The 18,167-nt window shown below is 38.9% G+C and overlaps 1 protein-coding gene across 1 annotated transcript in view; it reads left to right on the top strand.

Moving 5' to 3' along the window:
- Nucleotides 1–9,998: 9,998 nt before the first annotated feature.
- The window catches only part of LOC119723192 (TPR and ankyrin repeat-containing protein 1-like), a 68,386-nt gene continuing 60,217 nt past the window's right edge, over nt 9,999–18,167 (top strand). Inside the window, exons 1-5 of the mRNA XM_038193752.1 lie at nt 9,999–10,102; nt 10,959–11,038; nt 11,879–12,138; nt 13,069–13,234; nt 16,698–16,798. Of these exons, the coding sequence (XP_038049680.1) occupies nt 9,999–10,102; nt 10,959–11,038; nt 11,879–12,138; nt 13,069–13,234; nt 16,698–16,798 (711 nt within the window). The remainder of the gene's footprint in view (nt 10,103–10,958; nt 11,039–11,878; nt 12,139–13,068; nt 13,235–16,697; nt 16,799–18,167) is intronic.

The following is an 18,167-nucleotide window of genomic DNA, read 5'->3' as shown; positions in this document are numbered from 1 at the left end:
TAGAAAATAGGGTTATACTTTAATTATTGCTCTTCAATTAGCTGGCAACACGTTTATTTAGGAAAAATATGTTTTTTGTGTTTTGTTGTAATGGGATATGTGGTTTTTATTGGAAGGGAATAAGGAGTCATATTACAGTAAATTCTTCTCATAAATGAATTTTTTCTACCATACATGTGCCTGCGTTTTTGCCATGCTAGCGATACATTCTGTTCGAAATTCTGTTTTCCTTGCAGAATTTATGCAGAAAAGTACATGATGTCTAATTTCTAGTCATTTCCATTCAGTACATGCGGGTGCTCATGCCCAGGTTTTGGCATTCTATATGATACATGTACTGTCTGTATGAAATTCAATTTTCCTTGAGAATTCAGTGTCAAAGTGTACTTTCTCAATGCAAAAACCCCCAGCTACTTACTGAAATGAGCAAAGGGATTAATTCAAACCCTCAGCCTGATGGGTAATACGTTGTGTTGTCTATTCTCTACAAGAGTGTTTTGTTTCAAAATTATACTTTTGTCAGCCACATTTTGCCAACACATATTTATTTTGAACAGCTCAAAAGGAAAGAAAAAAAAATACATTTATTTTAGGAATTTTTCAGTACACGGAAATACTCCTGGCACTTTTTTCCCCAGGTTTTAAATTTGTTTTGTTGATTAGGGGGGGGGGAGGTAATGAAGAGTTTGATCTTATGGAAAAAAACAAAAAGCATGTTCCGAACAGAACATTTTTCTCCTCCATTGATCTTAGTAGATCCTGACTGTTTGTCTTTGGTGCCATGATTACTCGGATTTGTTGGTAAAAATGAAAAAGCCATTACCCCCCAAAACAACATTTTAGCATCACCAAACAACAGATGATTACATTTTTTTATTTTCTTTGAACCAGAGACTTCTCGCAGAAAACTACAAAGACAATGAAGAATATTTAAAACTAAATTTTGGCTTGATAAGAAAAATGTAAACACATTTCAGCTAAAAAAAAAATGTTTATAATTTTTAAAGGATGAGTCAATATTTACACATTAATTAAACTCCAACTCATCGCCATAACTTTAGGAAATAAGAAAGTAGAGGCTTCAAAGACGAAAGCAACAAAACACATAACCCCTCTCTATTCAATCTGATGACAAATAATGTCAAAAACAACACTGGTCCCATCCCTCGTTATCTTCTACTAAAAATACAGCCCTGTTTGGATTGATTCTCAGGAATACTCTCTTATCGTATACTTTCTTGTCGCTCATCCCACTCAACAATATTCCCTTGACCTAGCCAAGCAATTGTTATTCCCTGGTTTATGCTTTTCTTGTTATGCTAAATTGTTAATTATTTAATTTGTCAATTCTGCAGACCACATTTTTGTTTTGCTTCAACATTAATTACTAGTTTCCTTGATTCACTGACATTTAGACTGTTTCTTTTGATTCGTCTTTCATGTTCATGATGTTCTAGGTTTCCTGAGTTTTCTCCTCTGTCTTTTTGTTATTGTTGATTTATGACGAATGAATAAAAGACATGAATTAATCACATTATTTGCCTAAAAGTTTAACAACAACATTCCAATGTAAAGTAATGTTTTGGGGTTTTTTTGCAATTGTTTCATAATATTTTTATTTTCAAAGCCTTATTGTTGTTTACAATTGTTCACTTAATATCTTTTTGAGGAAAAAATAATTTAATTTGAAGATGAAGTAATTTTTATTAAACTTGTCATTCAAACAGTAATTGTCTGCTGAAAAGGGAGAACTTGAGGAGGAATTTCCAGCAAATTTGAACAATATCACAACTCTTGCCACTGGGTTTATACTTCATGCTTTATCAAGAAGAGATATTATTGCCTTAAAGGAGAAAATGGAGTTACTTTAGAAATATCTTATATTATCCCAATTTTTCTTGTGACGAAGATGAAATAAAGTAAAGGAGTTCTCGATTGACCAGGCTATCAATATATATGACTTGTTCCAAGAGGTGTATTTATCTTGATTTTTGTTGACAATCTCCACTTTGTATAAGAACATTTACACACCCTAAAGGAAGCTTGTTAAATTTGGCATTGACACACGCGTGGAGTATCTGTCAATTACCAAGAATTACAACCGCAAACCAGAGGAATATTTCAGAGATAATAGGCGCGTGCTTGCCACATAACTTACCCAAAAGAACAATGGGACTAAATGCGCCTCGGCAGCCACGCGCCGACTGAGCGCGTGCCTGCCACATAACTTCACCCAAAAGAACAATAGGACTGAACGTGCCGCGTGCCGACTTGGGGTTCAAAGGTCAAACAACTTGTACACAGCCAGGGGCCAAAAAAAAAGGTTGTATTCAGCCAGGGGCCAAAGACACCTTATAAGGAATTCACAGGTGTTAATCTCTTTCATATCCAAATAACCCTTCAATTTACTTCAGACAATGCCGTAGGGAGAAAAATCGATAGCTTGAGTCACGTCGACAAAAACATTTTGACTAAGCTACAGAAAATACGTATTTGAAGCCTGGGGCCAATTTTATATTAATTTATTTATTAATTTTAGAATGCAAAAGAGGGGAAACTTGGGGTAATTTAATACATTGAGTCATGTCGACTAAAACATTAAACTTGGCCATAGAAAATAGCTTTTTGAAGCTCCGAACCAGATAGTTTAAACTATATTATAAGGGAGAGATTCAGAATACATTTTCCAACAAAAACAACACGTTTGTTTACAAGTAAAAAGGTGCGAAATCTGGACATAACTTCTTGTGAATACAGCTGACTAAAGTGGCCACAGAAATTAGTTTTTTAAGCCTATATACCCAGTCAAGTTTAAATTGAAAAGTGGGGTAGACTCCGAGTACATTTTTCAACTATACCTGTTATTTTTTGCAATTTACAAAATGTAAAAATAAGACACTCGAAATCTGGCTGGACCCAAAATCTCATAAATGGGAGGGTCTTTTTCTTATAAATAGCACGAGCAAGTATGAAGGGGGTACACAATTATTTCCAGCAATTAAAAAAAAAATGTTCACTTACCTCAGAAATTGTTTTTGACTTACCAAATGTCGAATTCTGAACTTGTCCACTCACGATAAATTCCACAGAAAATTCCACACAGGCAGTTCATGAATCCATGACACTGGAGTTTGAGATGTTTCGCAGTTTTGTTGAGTTCATAGTTCAACTCACTTAGCCTATGTATTTATCTCAATTTCTTGAAAATATTAGTTCAGCTCTTGAGTGCTCATCGCCCTTCGAAACAGAGTTCGCCGACATCTACTACTGTTCGGAGCTCAATTTAGTTTTGTCCCGTGCAGGGCAGATACAAGTTCAGAGTTTACGATAGTTTGGCTCATTTTTAACAAAGTTCGTTGAACGTAGTTACAAGCTTTTGTGTCGTAAAAACGTACGAGAACTGAGTTGGTAAAACTTGGAGTGCTGCGAATTTCAAAAGGGCAGCGGCAGGGTCGAAACCCAGTGGTGTCTTCATTTTCAAAAGCTTACTGAACAGTGAAACTCACGACTCTGCAATGGAAAGAAAGAAGTCCGAAATTAAGTGCATATCCTGGAGTCCAATGAATTCCAAAGGGCAGCGACAACAGCAGCATAATCTCGCCCGTGGCTGTAGCACAGTGACCCGTCTGCACAGCCGACCCTCCCGTATTTTGAAGCTCGCCTCTCCGAACGAAATGCTCCACATAAGTCCACAACTCCACGCTAAAGTCTTGCTGATATTAATTTCCTTTGAGCTAGCGATTTTAGTACTTCTGTACATTAAACAAAATCCGCTGAGAAATGCAATTTTTGTGGACAACAGAATAGTGCAAGTCCATTCTCTCCGAATTTTCTCTCAATAATACTTCGAGCTTGCTCGCCCCAATTGCAGAAAGCAGCCGAAATTGAGTGATTAGGCTAGATATTGAAATTACATGTATATAATTCTAATCTTCTATGTGTTCATACGCGACATGACTTTTCGACTGAATCAGACGAAACGTCATATTTTGAACGCTCTGTCATTTCGTCAAACGTTTTACACTGCATTCGCATGCAAGAAAATTAGAAATTTGGTACCTTTGAGAAAGATGTCTTCGTAATTTGATTAAACAATCCGGCCTATTTTCTTTTAACGAGTAGAGATATCGCTATCGGACCGGCCGAGGTGGTCACGTACACGCGCAGAGAATGCTTCCTATTGGTCGGAAGTGGAACAATAAAAGTTCTGATTGGCTGGGAAAGCGCTGGTGTTTACATGGGTTTTACGAAACCTGGGTTTCGTTCCGGCTTGCCCCCTGTTATAGTATTTTATTCATGCTGCGTACAATCAACTTTGTCAACGGTTTGACGCTTTGTGTCATGTCAACTCTTTGTTGTTTTGTCGAGGCTTTTTTTGTCACGGGGGGACGGGTATAATAATGTATGGGTAATAATAATGCACTGTATATTTTTTTGTACAGAAATTAACAAAATAAGCTGCAACAACTAAAGTTTAACAGACACCAGTTAAACAAATGCACCAATATAAATTTAATTTATAGAAATGTATTTTGCTTGGGGGGGGGGGGCTAATAAATAATAAAGCACAGGATAGGGCCGGGATGGATTGTGGGAAATTAACTTCTGTGAAAAAAATTAACTTCTGGGAAATTAACGTTTGTGAGTAGCCGTGAACGTATAAACACTGCCGTATGGGGTACCGGAACAATGGGAGGTACCCCACTAGGAATGCCCACCGACTTGCGGGGTACCGTTTTGGTACCTCACAAGTTTTTCACGAAATAGATATATGGATTTTACTCAAAAACTAGGAATTTCCAAGGTGGGTTGATTCGCCGCAAATGGAAGAGTTTTAGAAAAGGGATATTAAGTCCGAATTTCAGCCCAGGAAATTAATTCTGGTCAAAATAAGAGCATTTTGAAATCAGTGTGCGACATTGCAAAATTTTAGTACACGAGAACAAAGGAAGAACCCTACTTCTATGCCTGTGTATGGGTGGGTGTGGGTGGTTGAGTGTGTGGGTCTCTTGTGTGAGTGAGTTCTGAGTGAGTAAATACCTGTGAATGAATGGGTGATAAAGATTTGGAAACGAGTATCCGGAATCGGAAACTCGGGACGCGCATCACACTGAGTATAGGCCTAGTCTTCGGTTTCGGTAAACCGTTTAACCGTAGCGATGTAGCATGAATTTAGGTTTTATGAAATACGGACTCATTGGTGGTATTGCGCATGCTCATGCATAGATAATTAGGAGAGGGACCGGTCACGTGAGAGGGTTTAACCAATAAAAGGGGAAAAGAGTCCGATATTCATACGAGTCCGATTTTCATATGACAACGGTACGAAAGTATCAGCTCGATTATTCGATTCGACACTGAGATTCGTGTCTGTGAGAAAGCGTGAGTCTGAATGGATGAGCCATTGACTGAGATGTGTGGGATAGTTGATCGTGAATGATGAGTGATGAGAAAGAGAGTATCGATTCGAGCATTCGATACGATACTGGTCGAGACTCGAGTCTGTAAGGGAGTGTGAGTTTAAATACTGACGCTACGAGGAATTGAGACGTGTATAATAATAGGTTGTGAGTAATGAACTTGATGAGTGTGGGTATTGAAAGTGGAAGTATCGATTCCAGCACTCAATTCGATACTGAGTCTCTTGTCTGAGTTTGAGTACTGAGTCGGCGTGCCAATTGTTGGTTGGTGAGTGGCGAAAGTTCATGGTGAAAGTCGAGAAGTGAGAGAGTATCGATTCGATAAATGTATTCGATACTGAGTCAATTCATTTGTATTTATAAGTTGGTGATTGGTGAATGACAGTGGTTGGTTATGAGTGGTGAGAAAGCGAGTGAGTGTACAAGCAATATGGGACAGCATGCTAGCAGTTATAGGCACAGTTCGCGCGGCAGGTAAGCTAGCATAGAACATGACAAGGAGGGGAAACTCATAAATAGGCTTTGAAAAATAAATCAAGTTCATATAAAATATGTATTTTTTAAAATTACAATGCATAGTCTTAAATAGGTATATAAAATACACACAAACTGGCTAATAACGTTTTATAAAACTGGCTCCTCGTAAACCAATAAATTATTTGTTAAACCCTGCGTGTAATGGGGGAAGTGTAATGACATGTGTCCGGTTAATCTTAATGGTCTAAATCGTCGAGAATGAACATGTTTCTTCTGCGGTGCAAGAATGTAAAATGTGTATGCTTCAAAAAGGACTTCAACATTTTCACCATCGACAGAGATTTCTTCCATCAGCTGTATAAAATATTTCCTTTGTTTTCATCATGAAAAACTATCTCCATCATTTAGTGGCCAACTACAGGATTTTTACTATTATACATTTTGACAAACTCTACCATTCAAGTCATTTTCTTCAGAATGCCTCATACTTCATCGACAGTATCTTAGCTCGTCAACCGAGAGAAAGTTCCCTCCTTCCATTGATCAAGCGGCTGTCTTCATATAATAATCGTCAATTTAGCACAAAGAAATGCACCCTGTATTCAAGAAAAGCTGCTCACAGCATGCCTACAAGAGCACATTCGAAAATGTCTCCTTCAAGTATCCCGCGAAAGTAGCCTATAGCATAATGTATCTTCGGATCTCCAATATGAGCAACACAAATCGAAAACTTCATCGTCAGCAAGATGATCAACATGAAAACGTAAAAAAAAAATTACAAGAATGCAGTCGTCATAAAAAGTGCTCACATACTACCACGAAACCTTCAAGAGGGCCTTAAAAAGAGTCCAGAAATTCCTCTCGGAGCTGACGTATCACACCAAGCAACCATGTACCATATCTTTTCCACAATGGTTGCAAAGAACCACAATTTCCGACAAATGTGGGATAGTTCGTCAGATAGTTCGTCAGTTCGTCAGTACATTTCTTACTATTTTCATCACTAGCGAGGATAAGATTTCGTCGCAGTTTTGGGAAAAAAGCCTCGGCGAGCATTATTTTCCTCTTCAGGCTCAACGCCTAAAGCGGCCAACTGCAGTTTCGACATCCTTCGCCAGGCTCTATCAAGACATCTTCCATTATGTCTTCCCTTGAAGCAGTATTTGTCTTCACAGGATCTCGATCTTGACAAGTGGCATCTGGGTGTGTGTGATAAGCCTGGCACTTGATATTTGGTCTTTTGAAGAAGCAACTGATGTTTGTGGAGGTTGGCTTCAGTGGTGGGGGTTGTAATAAGAATAAGACCAGAATTTATCAGGAAAGAGAGATGAATCTCCATCAATTATTGTGCCGATAAGGACAAAAAATGTTCTTTTTGTTTAGCGCTACATGGCAGATGTAAGGCAGTCTTTCGAGCTGCAAAAATCTAAGGGAATATTCATGTGGTTAGTTTACTGTAGAGAATCCTAACTCTTCGGTTCAGTTTCGTTGTTCGGTCAGTTGTTGGTTAAGAGGGCCCATATAATGAGTTGATATCACTAAATAAAATAATAAAGCCATCTTTTACAAGATGTTGTTGACTTATAAATCTAACGTTTTGGCCATGATTGGCAGCCACGACGCCAGGCCATGGGCGGATCTTTAGCTTTTAGGAAACGGGTTTCCATGTGTTTGTGCTCAAATTGCCTGTTTTTTCGTCATCCACATACCCAAGATTATAAATTTCGAAAACTATATAGGCATACTTCTGAGAAGCCTGATTTACGAACGTAACTCGTATTGGTTGTGTGGTAGGCTTCTATGTCACTATTTATGCACTATGTAGGCCTGTTAAAATGTTTGATATATATTCATACCACTAAATGTTCTTCAAATGAAAAATTAAGTTAGATTCAGCCCAAAATTTCACATGTAACGGGCACGTGCACTTGCAATTTATGTGTACCTAACCTCGTTTCCATGGGTACGATATTGCTGCGCCATGTTGTTTTCCACCATGCCATGTGCGATTGTACGGTTCCACTACAATCATAATCATAGGAAACAACGCAAAATCGAACACAAAGGGAGCCCCCTTGTGAACAGGGTGGCAATGTTTTTTTCACTGGAAATGAAAAATTACGACCTATACCAGTTACTAATTTTGCCAGAGGTAGCCACGTAATTTTTTTTATTTATTTTTTATGATCGCGAAAACACGTACTGCACGTTGTGAATAATAGCACCAAGTACACGATAAAAATCCATTACTAGCCAATTGCGGTATCGAATCAGGATGCAGGAAGAAAGTTTGCTATCCAGGGTTTACTATTGGAAACGCGGTTGGAAATAAAGTAAGCACTGGGGACGAGGAAACGCGGTTGGAAATAAAGTAAGCACTGGGGACGAGGTTGCATCCGCGCCGATTTAATCATCACGGGGCCGGGGAAAACCCTCGTGTGAAATAAGTACGCCTACGTGGTAATTACACCACCGACTTCGTGTAGGTAGATTCGGCGGCGCTGACTGTAGGTAAAAAAAAAAGTCTGAAATATTGCCGCACACAATTAAATGAAGTGACAGAAATAAAAGGAGAGGCAAGTGAGCAAGAGGAATGTTCAGCAAGATGAATGATAGTGAGTTGCAGCGAGGACGGCAACGTGCTCGTGCTGCTCATCCCATGATGACAGAGCGCGATTTTCATTGTGTTACTAGGTTGCCTGGTAAGTGGTAGTTGTAAGTTTTGTAACCATAGCGTAATTTCCCAAAGGTATAAAAAAAGTGAACTTTCATTCTGCCTTACTGAAATCATTGGTACCATGACTTCAGTAAACCGTTATAGATCTGGAAGTCATGTGACATATTGGGCTGTTTCGGCAGTTCGGCCCATTTTTTGTAAGGGTGTATATATATATTGATTGCTTTTCCGCATAGTTGCGGAAAAGCTTTTCTTTCTGTTTTGAATTTGTTTGGCGTTTCTGCATAGTTCTCATCTTTTTGCCATTTTGCAAGCCTTTCTTTTCGTTCTGATTTTTTTCTAAGTTTCTTTTTCCTCTTTGTTTTCCATGCAATATCCCTTAGACATTGTACATGTCTTTTCTGTGCATCACCTTTGTGACAAAAAAGAATGACAAAGTTTTTCATGACAAAGGTTGTCCTTCATCTTTGTCATACATCAATCAAAGTTATATGAATATCCTTATAGCAAATTTGTTTCCCAAAGGGTGATGTCATTTCTCATGTGACGTCATCTTAGAGGTGCATACATGTATATTTGAAGATCTATATCTACAGAACTCTGATTGGGTTGAATCTTGGTATGCAGGTAGACCAGGATATGTTTTAGATGAAAATGGAGGTGACTTTATGAGGTGATTTTATATATATTTTTTAAAAGTTCAAAGCTTAGCGCCATATCTCATAAATGCAGCATGCTAAATTGAACATTCTTTTTGTTATAGGTTCATTGCTAGGGCATATAGATGTAAACAAAATGTGACTATAGTGGGTGATGTCATGATGACATCAAATATTTGATGCTGTTACTAATGTGCAAAATCCAAAATTACGTCAAGATGATGTCATCACATAATTTTTGTTATTAATTTTAAAAGTTTTTTACATTTTATTCTACTAGAAAAATTTCACATAAAAATGCAATCAGACTGACTTTAAACTATAGGCACAGATAAAGACTGTGTAAGGTTACAGGCTGTAGTCACTGATGTCACGATGACATAATTTTAAAAGTGTATTTTTTAAGAATTTACATCTAGAGAACTGTGAGTCTGATTGGGTTGAAACTTGGTGTGTATATAAAGATGTTCATTGAACAGACAGAGACCTAGCTTTTCTTTCTTCTAACTCTTCTTTTTGTTCCATGCAAAATCCCATAAAATTTGTACAGTCTTTTCAGGCTGGCACTTTTGACATTCATCTTTGTCATGTATATTAGCATAGGCATTTATTTGAGGTGTGGCAGACACAATGGAGGACGCTATTTAATTTGGGTAAAGTCTTTTGTATTTACCCAAACCAAACAGCGCCCTCCTATTGTACGTGTGCTGAGTTGAAATAAAAACATCAATATACTTTCAAGCCAAGCACAACTATCACAAAGTGATGCATATATTGCAAGTGCCGTATCAAAAGGTTGATGTACAGGTGTATGGTGGTACTCTGCTGGTCAAGGAACAGCTAGAGGTCCTGCTAACCGGCCTGGCAGAGTTAGAAGATGGAGAAAGGGGAAATCTAGAAGTCAGCGAGGATTGTCGTCATGCCAAGAGACAATTAATGAAATTGGCCGTCAGGCCATCCACACTCCACAGAAAAGGACCGAGTGCATCTTGAATATGCGTCTTTTGATGAAGGATTTGTCTGACGCAGAGGGAATGCAGCTTGTCCTTGACTACGTGACAGGGCCAGCATTTGATGAGAGATGTCCTTGCACACAGCCTCCGATAGGAGCAACCCAGAGAGGTCATTGATCGTGTCACAAGGAGCTTGCCTTATTCGCCTAATACGAAATCCCATCTACGCGCTTGGAAGATTTCTATGGGATGAACCAGGGACGAGTCAATCCAGGAGTACTCGCTCCACATAATGAAGCTGCTGAGAAAGATGGAAATCACATCTCTGGAGGGGAGTGCCCTCTGGATGTTACCCAATGGTTATTACCCAAAGCGTATGGAGTAAATGATATATAGATCCCATACTTGGGCTACACTGAGTTGAATATTGACCTAGCTACAAGTACGGCGTACACAGGAGTATCCACAGTGATCTGGGAAGTAATTTTTAGTCCCAGCTCATGAAAGATTTCTGCACTAGCTGCTTATATGGGACATCAAAGAGCCACAGCACTGCCTACCATCCGCAGGGAAACGAACGGTGTGAGCGGTTCAACAATATGCTGCACAATCTGCTGCGTGCCTACCTATCAGAAAAAGCATTGGCAAGAACATATAAAACTGTACACCCCGCTCCTCGACGAGTACGTCTCTCTCCCTTCTGGATCTTTATGAGACAGGAGCCAACCCTATACCCATCTACCGTACTGGTACCTTATGCTTGGGCTGACAGATATGTGAGGGAGAAAGCCCCAGAATCTGAAGGATGCGGCTTAATATACACTTTGAAGGATCTGCTCAGCGCAGCTCGATGTGAGTGCACGGTGATACAGTGATCATGGGGATCCCCTCAGAAAATCAATTTCTCCTCCGAAATCATCCTCAAGGGAGAAGTAAGTTAGCAGATTAAACCAACCCCCTACAAAGTTGTGGAACCTCCGCTAACCAACATGTACAAGGACAGCTGATCGAAATATGTTTCCAGGACCAAGATACTTGACACTGCAACTTCCGAGCAATTATATAGAATAAATCACTCTTGCAGATGAGATCCCCCCTTCACTGGAAAAAGCAGAGGATACTGTTAGTCAAAAGGCCCCCCTCGGCTCCCTCCACTCTCCTTTACCTGGTGATGCAAACAAAATTGCTGAAGTGCAGCATCAGGACGACAGCACCTGTGGCACAGATGATCCCCTGGATCTCCCTGAAGTACCCACACGCTTCGCCTCGGGAGATAGTCCCAATCATCCAACACTGTGGGGTCATTAGTTTTCACTATTTCCTGACAAACCATGTTGTATCTGTATACTGCCTGACTAACACGGCTGCTTACAACTTTCATAGCTGTAATCTTGAAACCTGTAGAGATCACATGCACCAACTTTTCTTTTTTGCTGATTTGAAATACTGTCACATAGATGTTTGACCTTTTCAACATCTGTCATTCACTTCTTGTAGCTATGGATTTGTTTTAAATGACAGGAAAAACATAAGTCGGAAAAACATTCAAGGGGAAATATACTGCCGTCTATAGTGGCCCCTTCTACTCACTGCCAAGCATGCACAGCTCAGCCTTATTTTATCGTTTTAATTTTTCCTTTTTTGTTTGTTTGATATTCTAAATTGATTCTCCCTTCCCTGTTTGTATTAAAGGTGGCATTTGGTGGTACGTGGAAGAACTGAAGCAACGGGGGAATGATATCATCCACCACAATCCGAGAGAGGCTGTCGGTCTGTACACCAAAGCCATGGAGATTGATGAGAATCCAGAGCATCCGTTTGATCTACTGACACCGCGCGAGAAGGCAATATTGCACAGCAATCGCTGCATGGCACTGATGAAACTCCAACAGCTTGGCCTTGCCTTGAAAGATGCAATAGCGTGTATGAGAATAGATCCTACATTCCAGAAGGTGAGGTCACAGAGTTCACATGTCTGCGTGCATATCAGATTCAAATCCTCGAATTTAGGGAACCTGGCAATTTGATTGGAGCACAAACTTTCTCTCTTTTGTAATGCCAGTCCTATAAATGTTACGGAGCACCTTCTGCTAAAAGGACAGAAGCAAAAACTTTAAGGTGCTCTGTTAAAGTTTTTGCTCCCCTGCCAGATGTTTTAATCCCCATGTTTTAATCCACATATACATGACTGTCATATATTCCTGATCATTAAAATTGAGAGAAAACTTGGAGAAAGAATCATTACTTTATCTACATGTAGCATCCCCTCCGTTCTTTCTTTCTGTAACGTGATTTGAGACAGGCACTTTTTGACAGAAATGGAAGAATTTGTGGTGCAACACTTGACCATCTTTTGTACTTTCCTTTGCATTGAAGGGAAGAATGCAAAATAGAACATGCGGTAACTCAATAGTACTGTCCATTTTCGAATGATTTATTTGATTCTTCGAAACTATATTTGACCAAAAATTCAGATATTCAAAACTGCCAGCTATTCAAGGGTTTTGACCTTCTAAAAGGACAGGAACAATGAACTGCCTTCGACAAAAAAGTGGCACTTGACAATAAAGTGCCTTAACTTTACGATAAAATAACGTCATAGTCGTAGGTGCATAGTTTTTTGGTTTTCGAATATTCAATCGATTGTTTGGTTGACGATCAAATTTCAAATATTCAGTACATTCAAGACAGCCATAACTCGAGGTTTACCTGGAGGTTTTTCAAGGTTTAAAAAGGTTTTGTGGGGTACCTCAGGGTAAAACCTCAAGTTACCCCAGGTTTAGTTTTGCATTCTTTCCTGATAAGTGCGCAGTCACAAGGTACATCATAAATCCACCACTCTGGAACATTGGTCCTTGATTGGACTTGCCCCTTATTATCAGGGTTACTGGCGTGCTGCTACTGTCATGAAGCAGATGGGCAAGGAGGATGAAGCTTTGGAGGCCCTCATCAAGGGCTATCCCAGGATTGTAGGTGATGACAAGAGGGCTGTTGAATTCCGCGTCAACTTTGTCTATGAGATCACATTTCTGACCGTTCGACTGTGGGGTGAGTATTGCTCTGGTGGCACCACAGATCTCAATTGTTTTAATCATCATGGATTTTTATCTGGAATTTTTGTGTGTGCAATCCAATGATTTCCATTGCTTTCAAATGTAAATGTTGCACATTTAAAGGTAATAAATAACTTTTGCTTTTGCTGTAATTTTCAGAACCGGACGGATTAGGGGCCGGGGTAAACACTTTGTACCACATATCGTTCCAATGTGCTGTTTAAAGTTTTGCGTTCATAGATGCCTCAAGAAAAAAAGGCTGTTCTTGTGATCTGCTTCCCTGACCCGACACTCCACATGAAACGGAGCAATTAATAAACGTCAGGGAATTGTCAGACCACGCAACCAGACTAGCCAGCTTTTGCTCGTTCACAGATATGTAACTGATTGCAAACCAAATGTGGACTAAATGTGGTCAAGAAACAGTAATTGAAAAAGTCATGTTTTTTTCAACGATGGTTGGTGAAATTGATACCAAATTCCACTTTTCTTGAAAATGACAACATATTCCAGGCGCAGGGCTTTCACAGGATTCTTGAGACTATTATTTACTTTAAGGATAGCAGAGGTGAGATTTGTCCGTTTTTTCCTGATTTCAGGATGTTTATAGAATCCCTTTTTAATTCCAGAATTCCTGAGGTTTTATTGTAAAGGTATTTTAATCTATAATGGTTTATATAGATAAAAAACAAAAATTGTATTTTAAGGTGCCTTAGGCCTTTTGGGTACCCTAACACCCTCTGATAATTTTTTATAGATTTTTTTTTAATTTTCCCCTTTTCTCAATTTGAAAGTTTGGAAAACGTTGATGCTCTTAATTGTGACTCGCATGCTTTGAAATAGGATAATTGCCGGTATTCGAAATTAAATTGTCAAATGTGAAGTGCAAACATACACTGTGAAGATGTGCACGTAGTACGTGTGTACAAAGCATGTCTGGTTTGTCATGTTAGTGTTCATTCCAAAGTACATGTACGTGTACAACACTGGCAATAATGGAGGCGGAGAGATTGTGGGTTCAAATTCTACATGTATTTGGTCTCGTGAATGCAAAAATTGCGAAAATCCGTTGAACAGATTCAGTAAAGGATGACCTTTGAAATTACATATGGAAATTGTTCGTGTTGCATTACTGGGTCTGTGAAATATTTTTCTTTCATCATACAGAGGGTGGTGTGGTCCATGACGTCAGGTATTTATAAAACAAGGTTTAAGGTTAAAAAATAACCTTTTATTTGTTTAAAGTGGAATGGGTGTGGGCAATCCAGAATTTCTCCAGTTGCTGAATGGAAGGTGACATAAATACCCTTTAAATGTGTCAATCCTTTTACATTATTTGTGAGGCATTCTGGCAAAATGAGAATCGGGAAGAAGTTATGCAGGTATTAGGAAAGAGAATATAATTCTCCTTACAGTACTGTTTGTTGCACTGAATCAATCGGACATTCGGTGGACAAGTTATGGCTGTTAATTAATAACGTTTGCATTTATTTAATGTTGAAAAAGTGAAATACTGAGAAAAAGGCCATGAAAGTTCCAAGTTTTGTATTCGTGATAATGAAAGATGCCAATTGTGTTTCCTTTAAAAAAATGCTTTCATTCAACAAGTTTTATACTGCTTCTTTGCACTTACTGTCAAGAATTACAAAGTTATCAATCAATCTAAACGTCAAGAAAAAGAATCATCCCCAATCAGCTTTTTTGCATTTTTCTCCACTATGGCCTGTGCCCAGTTCCGTCTCATTTTGCTCGAACGCCTCACATTTTTTACTTTTTGAAGAATTCTTCAGTTTACATGCTGAACACAACATCCTGTAAACCCTTGCCTTATAAATGGATGTATATTAGCACATTTAGAAAATTTTCTACATGTACATGTTCATGTAATTAGTTTACATGAACACGAAAAAAAAAGCATTTTGGGAATAAAAGAGTGATGGCTCAGTCTGAACGGGTGTTTAAAACAGGGTCGTGGCCATGATGATTTGCAGGTCACAGGTCACGCAAAATCTATCCAATCAGAGCTTAAATTCATCAGCTCGTCCAAGCGTCCTGTTTAGAGGGCGGCGGGTACAAGCGAACAATTACAAGAGCACGGTGAATAAAACTGACAATTCTTTTTCAAATCTTTTACATCCTTCATCAAGTAATGGTCAAAGAGATTTGGATCATTCCTCTGAATCATTAATTAGCTTCCAGAATATATTTTGAAGGATGTTGGAGGGCTCTGTTAAAGGTAGGGTAGATCATTTGTCGTTTGTGCATGTTTTTCATTTGAAGCAACAAAAGTGCTTAAAATCTAAACACAGCTACTTTCAATACAATACAATTCAATTCAATGAACATATATTTCTACTCTGTGGAGGCATCATCTCAAAAAGCTGAAGCTTGTGGGCAGTGGCGTCACCAGACTTTTCAGTCTGGGGGGGCACAGGGGGGGCACCAGCATTTGATGGGGGGCACTTAGGTGGATATGGATCGCCGTCCTGGGGGAGGGGTCTAAGGGGAGGGGGTGCCCCCCTCCCCTTCGGAAAATTTTCGCATACGGAGGATGGGCTAGATGCAAAATGGTGCCACATTTGATGCTAAATTCGATCTGAAGATATCTCCAGAAATTGCTATTTAACCAACTCAGATGATGGGAGTTGAATATAACAAAATATATATATATTTTTTTACCAACCCAAATCTCAGATGGGGGGGCACTCGGGGGGGCACTAGGTTTTCCAGGGGGGGCACGTGCCCCCCCTGGCCCCCCCTTGGCGACGCCACTGCTTGTGGGGAATGTGCCCAACACTACAAGACAAAACAAGACAAACCACACTTATATTAGAATTAAGAAATAATAACAATAGTTAAATGTGTAACAGTTAAACAAAGCAGACACGACAATAAACAACATTTCAACAACAAACATGATGAAGTTTTAGCTCAGTGAATGCTGTGTATTCCAAGAAAACAATATTCTAGGATCTCCATTTCAATTCAAAAGTTGCTGAGTCATGTTTTGGGGCAGATATCACTGAGCATCCAGGACACAATCTCATTCAGGCGATTGCTGTTGCCTGATGTCATTCGTTGAACCGATAAATAATAGCAATCGCGTGCACGTCGTGTCAAGGCTTGCGTGCACCTATTCACGTATTTGCCCAATTACAAACCAACTGCTGATGGAAATTTCCAAAAATGTGTCACTTGACTCATATTTGGAAATGGCCTTCTTTTATTATTTTCTTCAAAATGACAGCATGGCAGAGAAAATAATTTCTCAGGGAGGTTATTGCCATCCCCACCTTTGAACTATAATAAAGTTTTTTAACAATAACATCAGTTACTTTTTGGACAGATGCAAATTATCTACTCAGTATACCTTAAGAAGAAAGCCATCTTGGGTTCAATAAGGAAACTGTCACACACCTGTAGTATCCTGTTGCAAGTGTTGTTTTTTTTTCATGCAGATAAGTGGACGAAATCACAGACCCTCTTCAGACGTCTGGACGTCTCTACATCCGTGTGGACTGAAGTTGTGCAACGCCTGGCCAGGAACAAGGAGTATCAGGTATAAAACAACCCTTCATTCATTTTGATAGCTGGATTCAAGCAACTTTTTGAATGAAAATGAATGGATGTTCACTAAAGTTACTGGGAATAAATGGTTAGGGCTGCTGATATGTTGTTTGACGATGTAATGTTGAAGGTCATTCTGGGGGCAATTGAGACAATAACTTATGATGGGAAAATATGGGGAAATTTTTCATAGAAACGGAAACAGTCCAGTAGCCAATCATTTGTTCAACTGAAAATGAACAGCTACAAGAATTAAAACGCAAAATGTATAAGGATTGACCGCTAAAAGATGACGTCTGATCCGTGGATCACATGTTAACTACCCACATATCAGAAATCATTTAAAGAATGTTTTCTGTTGTAGTGTTTTCAGATTATCAATTCTTAATTATCAATCCGTCTTATTTTTTAGTTAATTATCACACTTTAATTATCAATGTTCCTTTTGTACTTTTTAATGATTAATTCTCCTGAATGCGTTACTCATCGTTTTCCTTGTATACACATACATCCACACGGTGCCTATGCAATGTGTAGTCCCTTTACTTTTATAAAGAGCAAATGACCTTCACTGTCCACACACAAGTCATTGGTCAGTTTCTTAGTATACAACCAAGTTACTTTCAAGATCATTAATTGTTTTAAGGAACTTTATTACTCATTCCTTGTCATTTTTCTGAGACTCAAGGAAACCACGATATGACTATAAGTTTCCCCATTCTTAAGTATTTCTTATTCCCAAGACTTCCTGTTTCCACCAGTATATGTCCTGCTCCACTAGCAGTCTGTTCTTCATTCTATTCTGTTTTCTGTTTCAATTCCAATCATGTAGTCAGTTTAATTCGTTCTGCTCATCCAGTCAGTTCACCCAGTTCTCTTTGTCTCAGTTCTCTTTAACCAGTTCAATCAATCAATGTGTAAATAACATAATTGTTGTGGAATAAACAGTCACGGTAAACACAGTCCTCAACCAAAGAATTGTGTATCGACTCATCCTTCCCCAACACTGTTTAATGGTGTACCTCCTTTGCATTAAAAATTAGCAACGTCTTGAAACTATACCTTAAGTTGATAGTCTCCTTTAACAAGAAGACAGTGGAATGATTTCTAGATTATAAACTCTACAAATAAAATTGATATATATGTAATCATGAGAATAAAAAGACTCTATAGAGGAGTTCAGTTGCATTACTGAGGAAGTCATACTATGCCAAAACACACTGAGTGACACTAATGAATGCTAATCTACCATATTCGGTCAACCATAGCGCCTACGGCGCACGTGGGTTGTGTCGCCGGAAAATCTTCGTAGAATTTTCCACAGAGATGGTTCTAGTTGGTACACAAGTGTTTGCAACAAC

This window comes from Patiria miniata, unplaced genomic scaffold (assembly GCF_015706575.1).
Source record: "Patiria miniata isolate m_02_andy unplaced genomic scaffold, ASM1570657v1 HiC_scaffold_16, whole genome shotgun sequence".
Lineage (NCBI taxonomy): Eukaryota > Metazoa > Echinodermata > Asteroidea > Valvatida > Asterinidae > Patiria > Patiria miniata.
The sequence above is the reverse complement of the archived record's forward strand: the minus strand, read 5'-3'. Positions and strand labels throughout refer to the sequence as shown.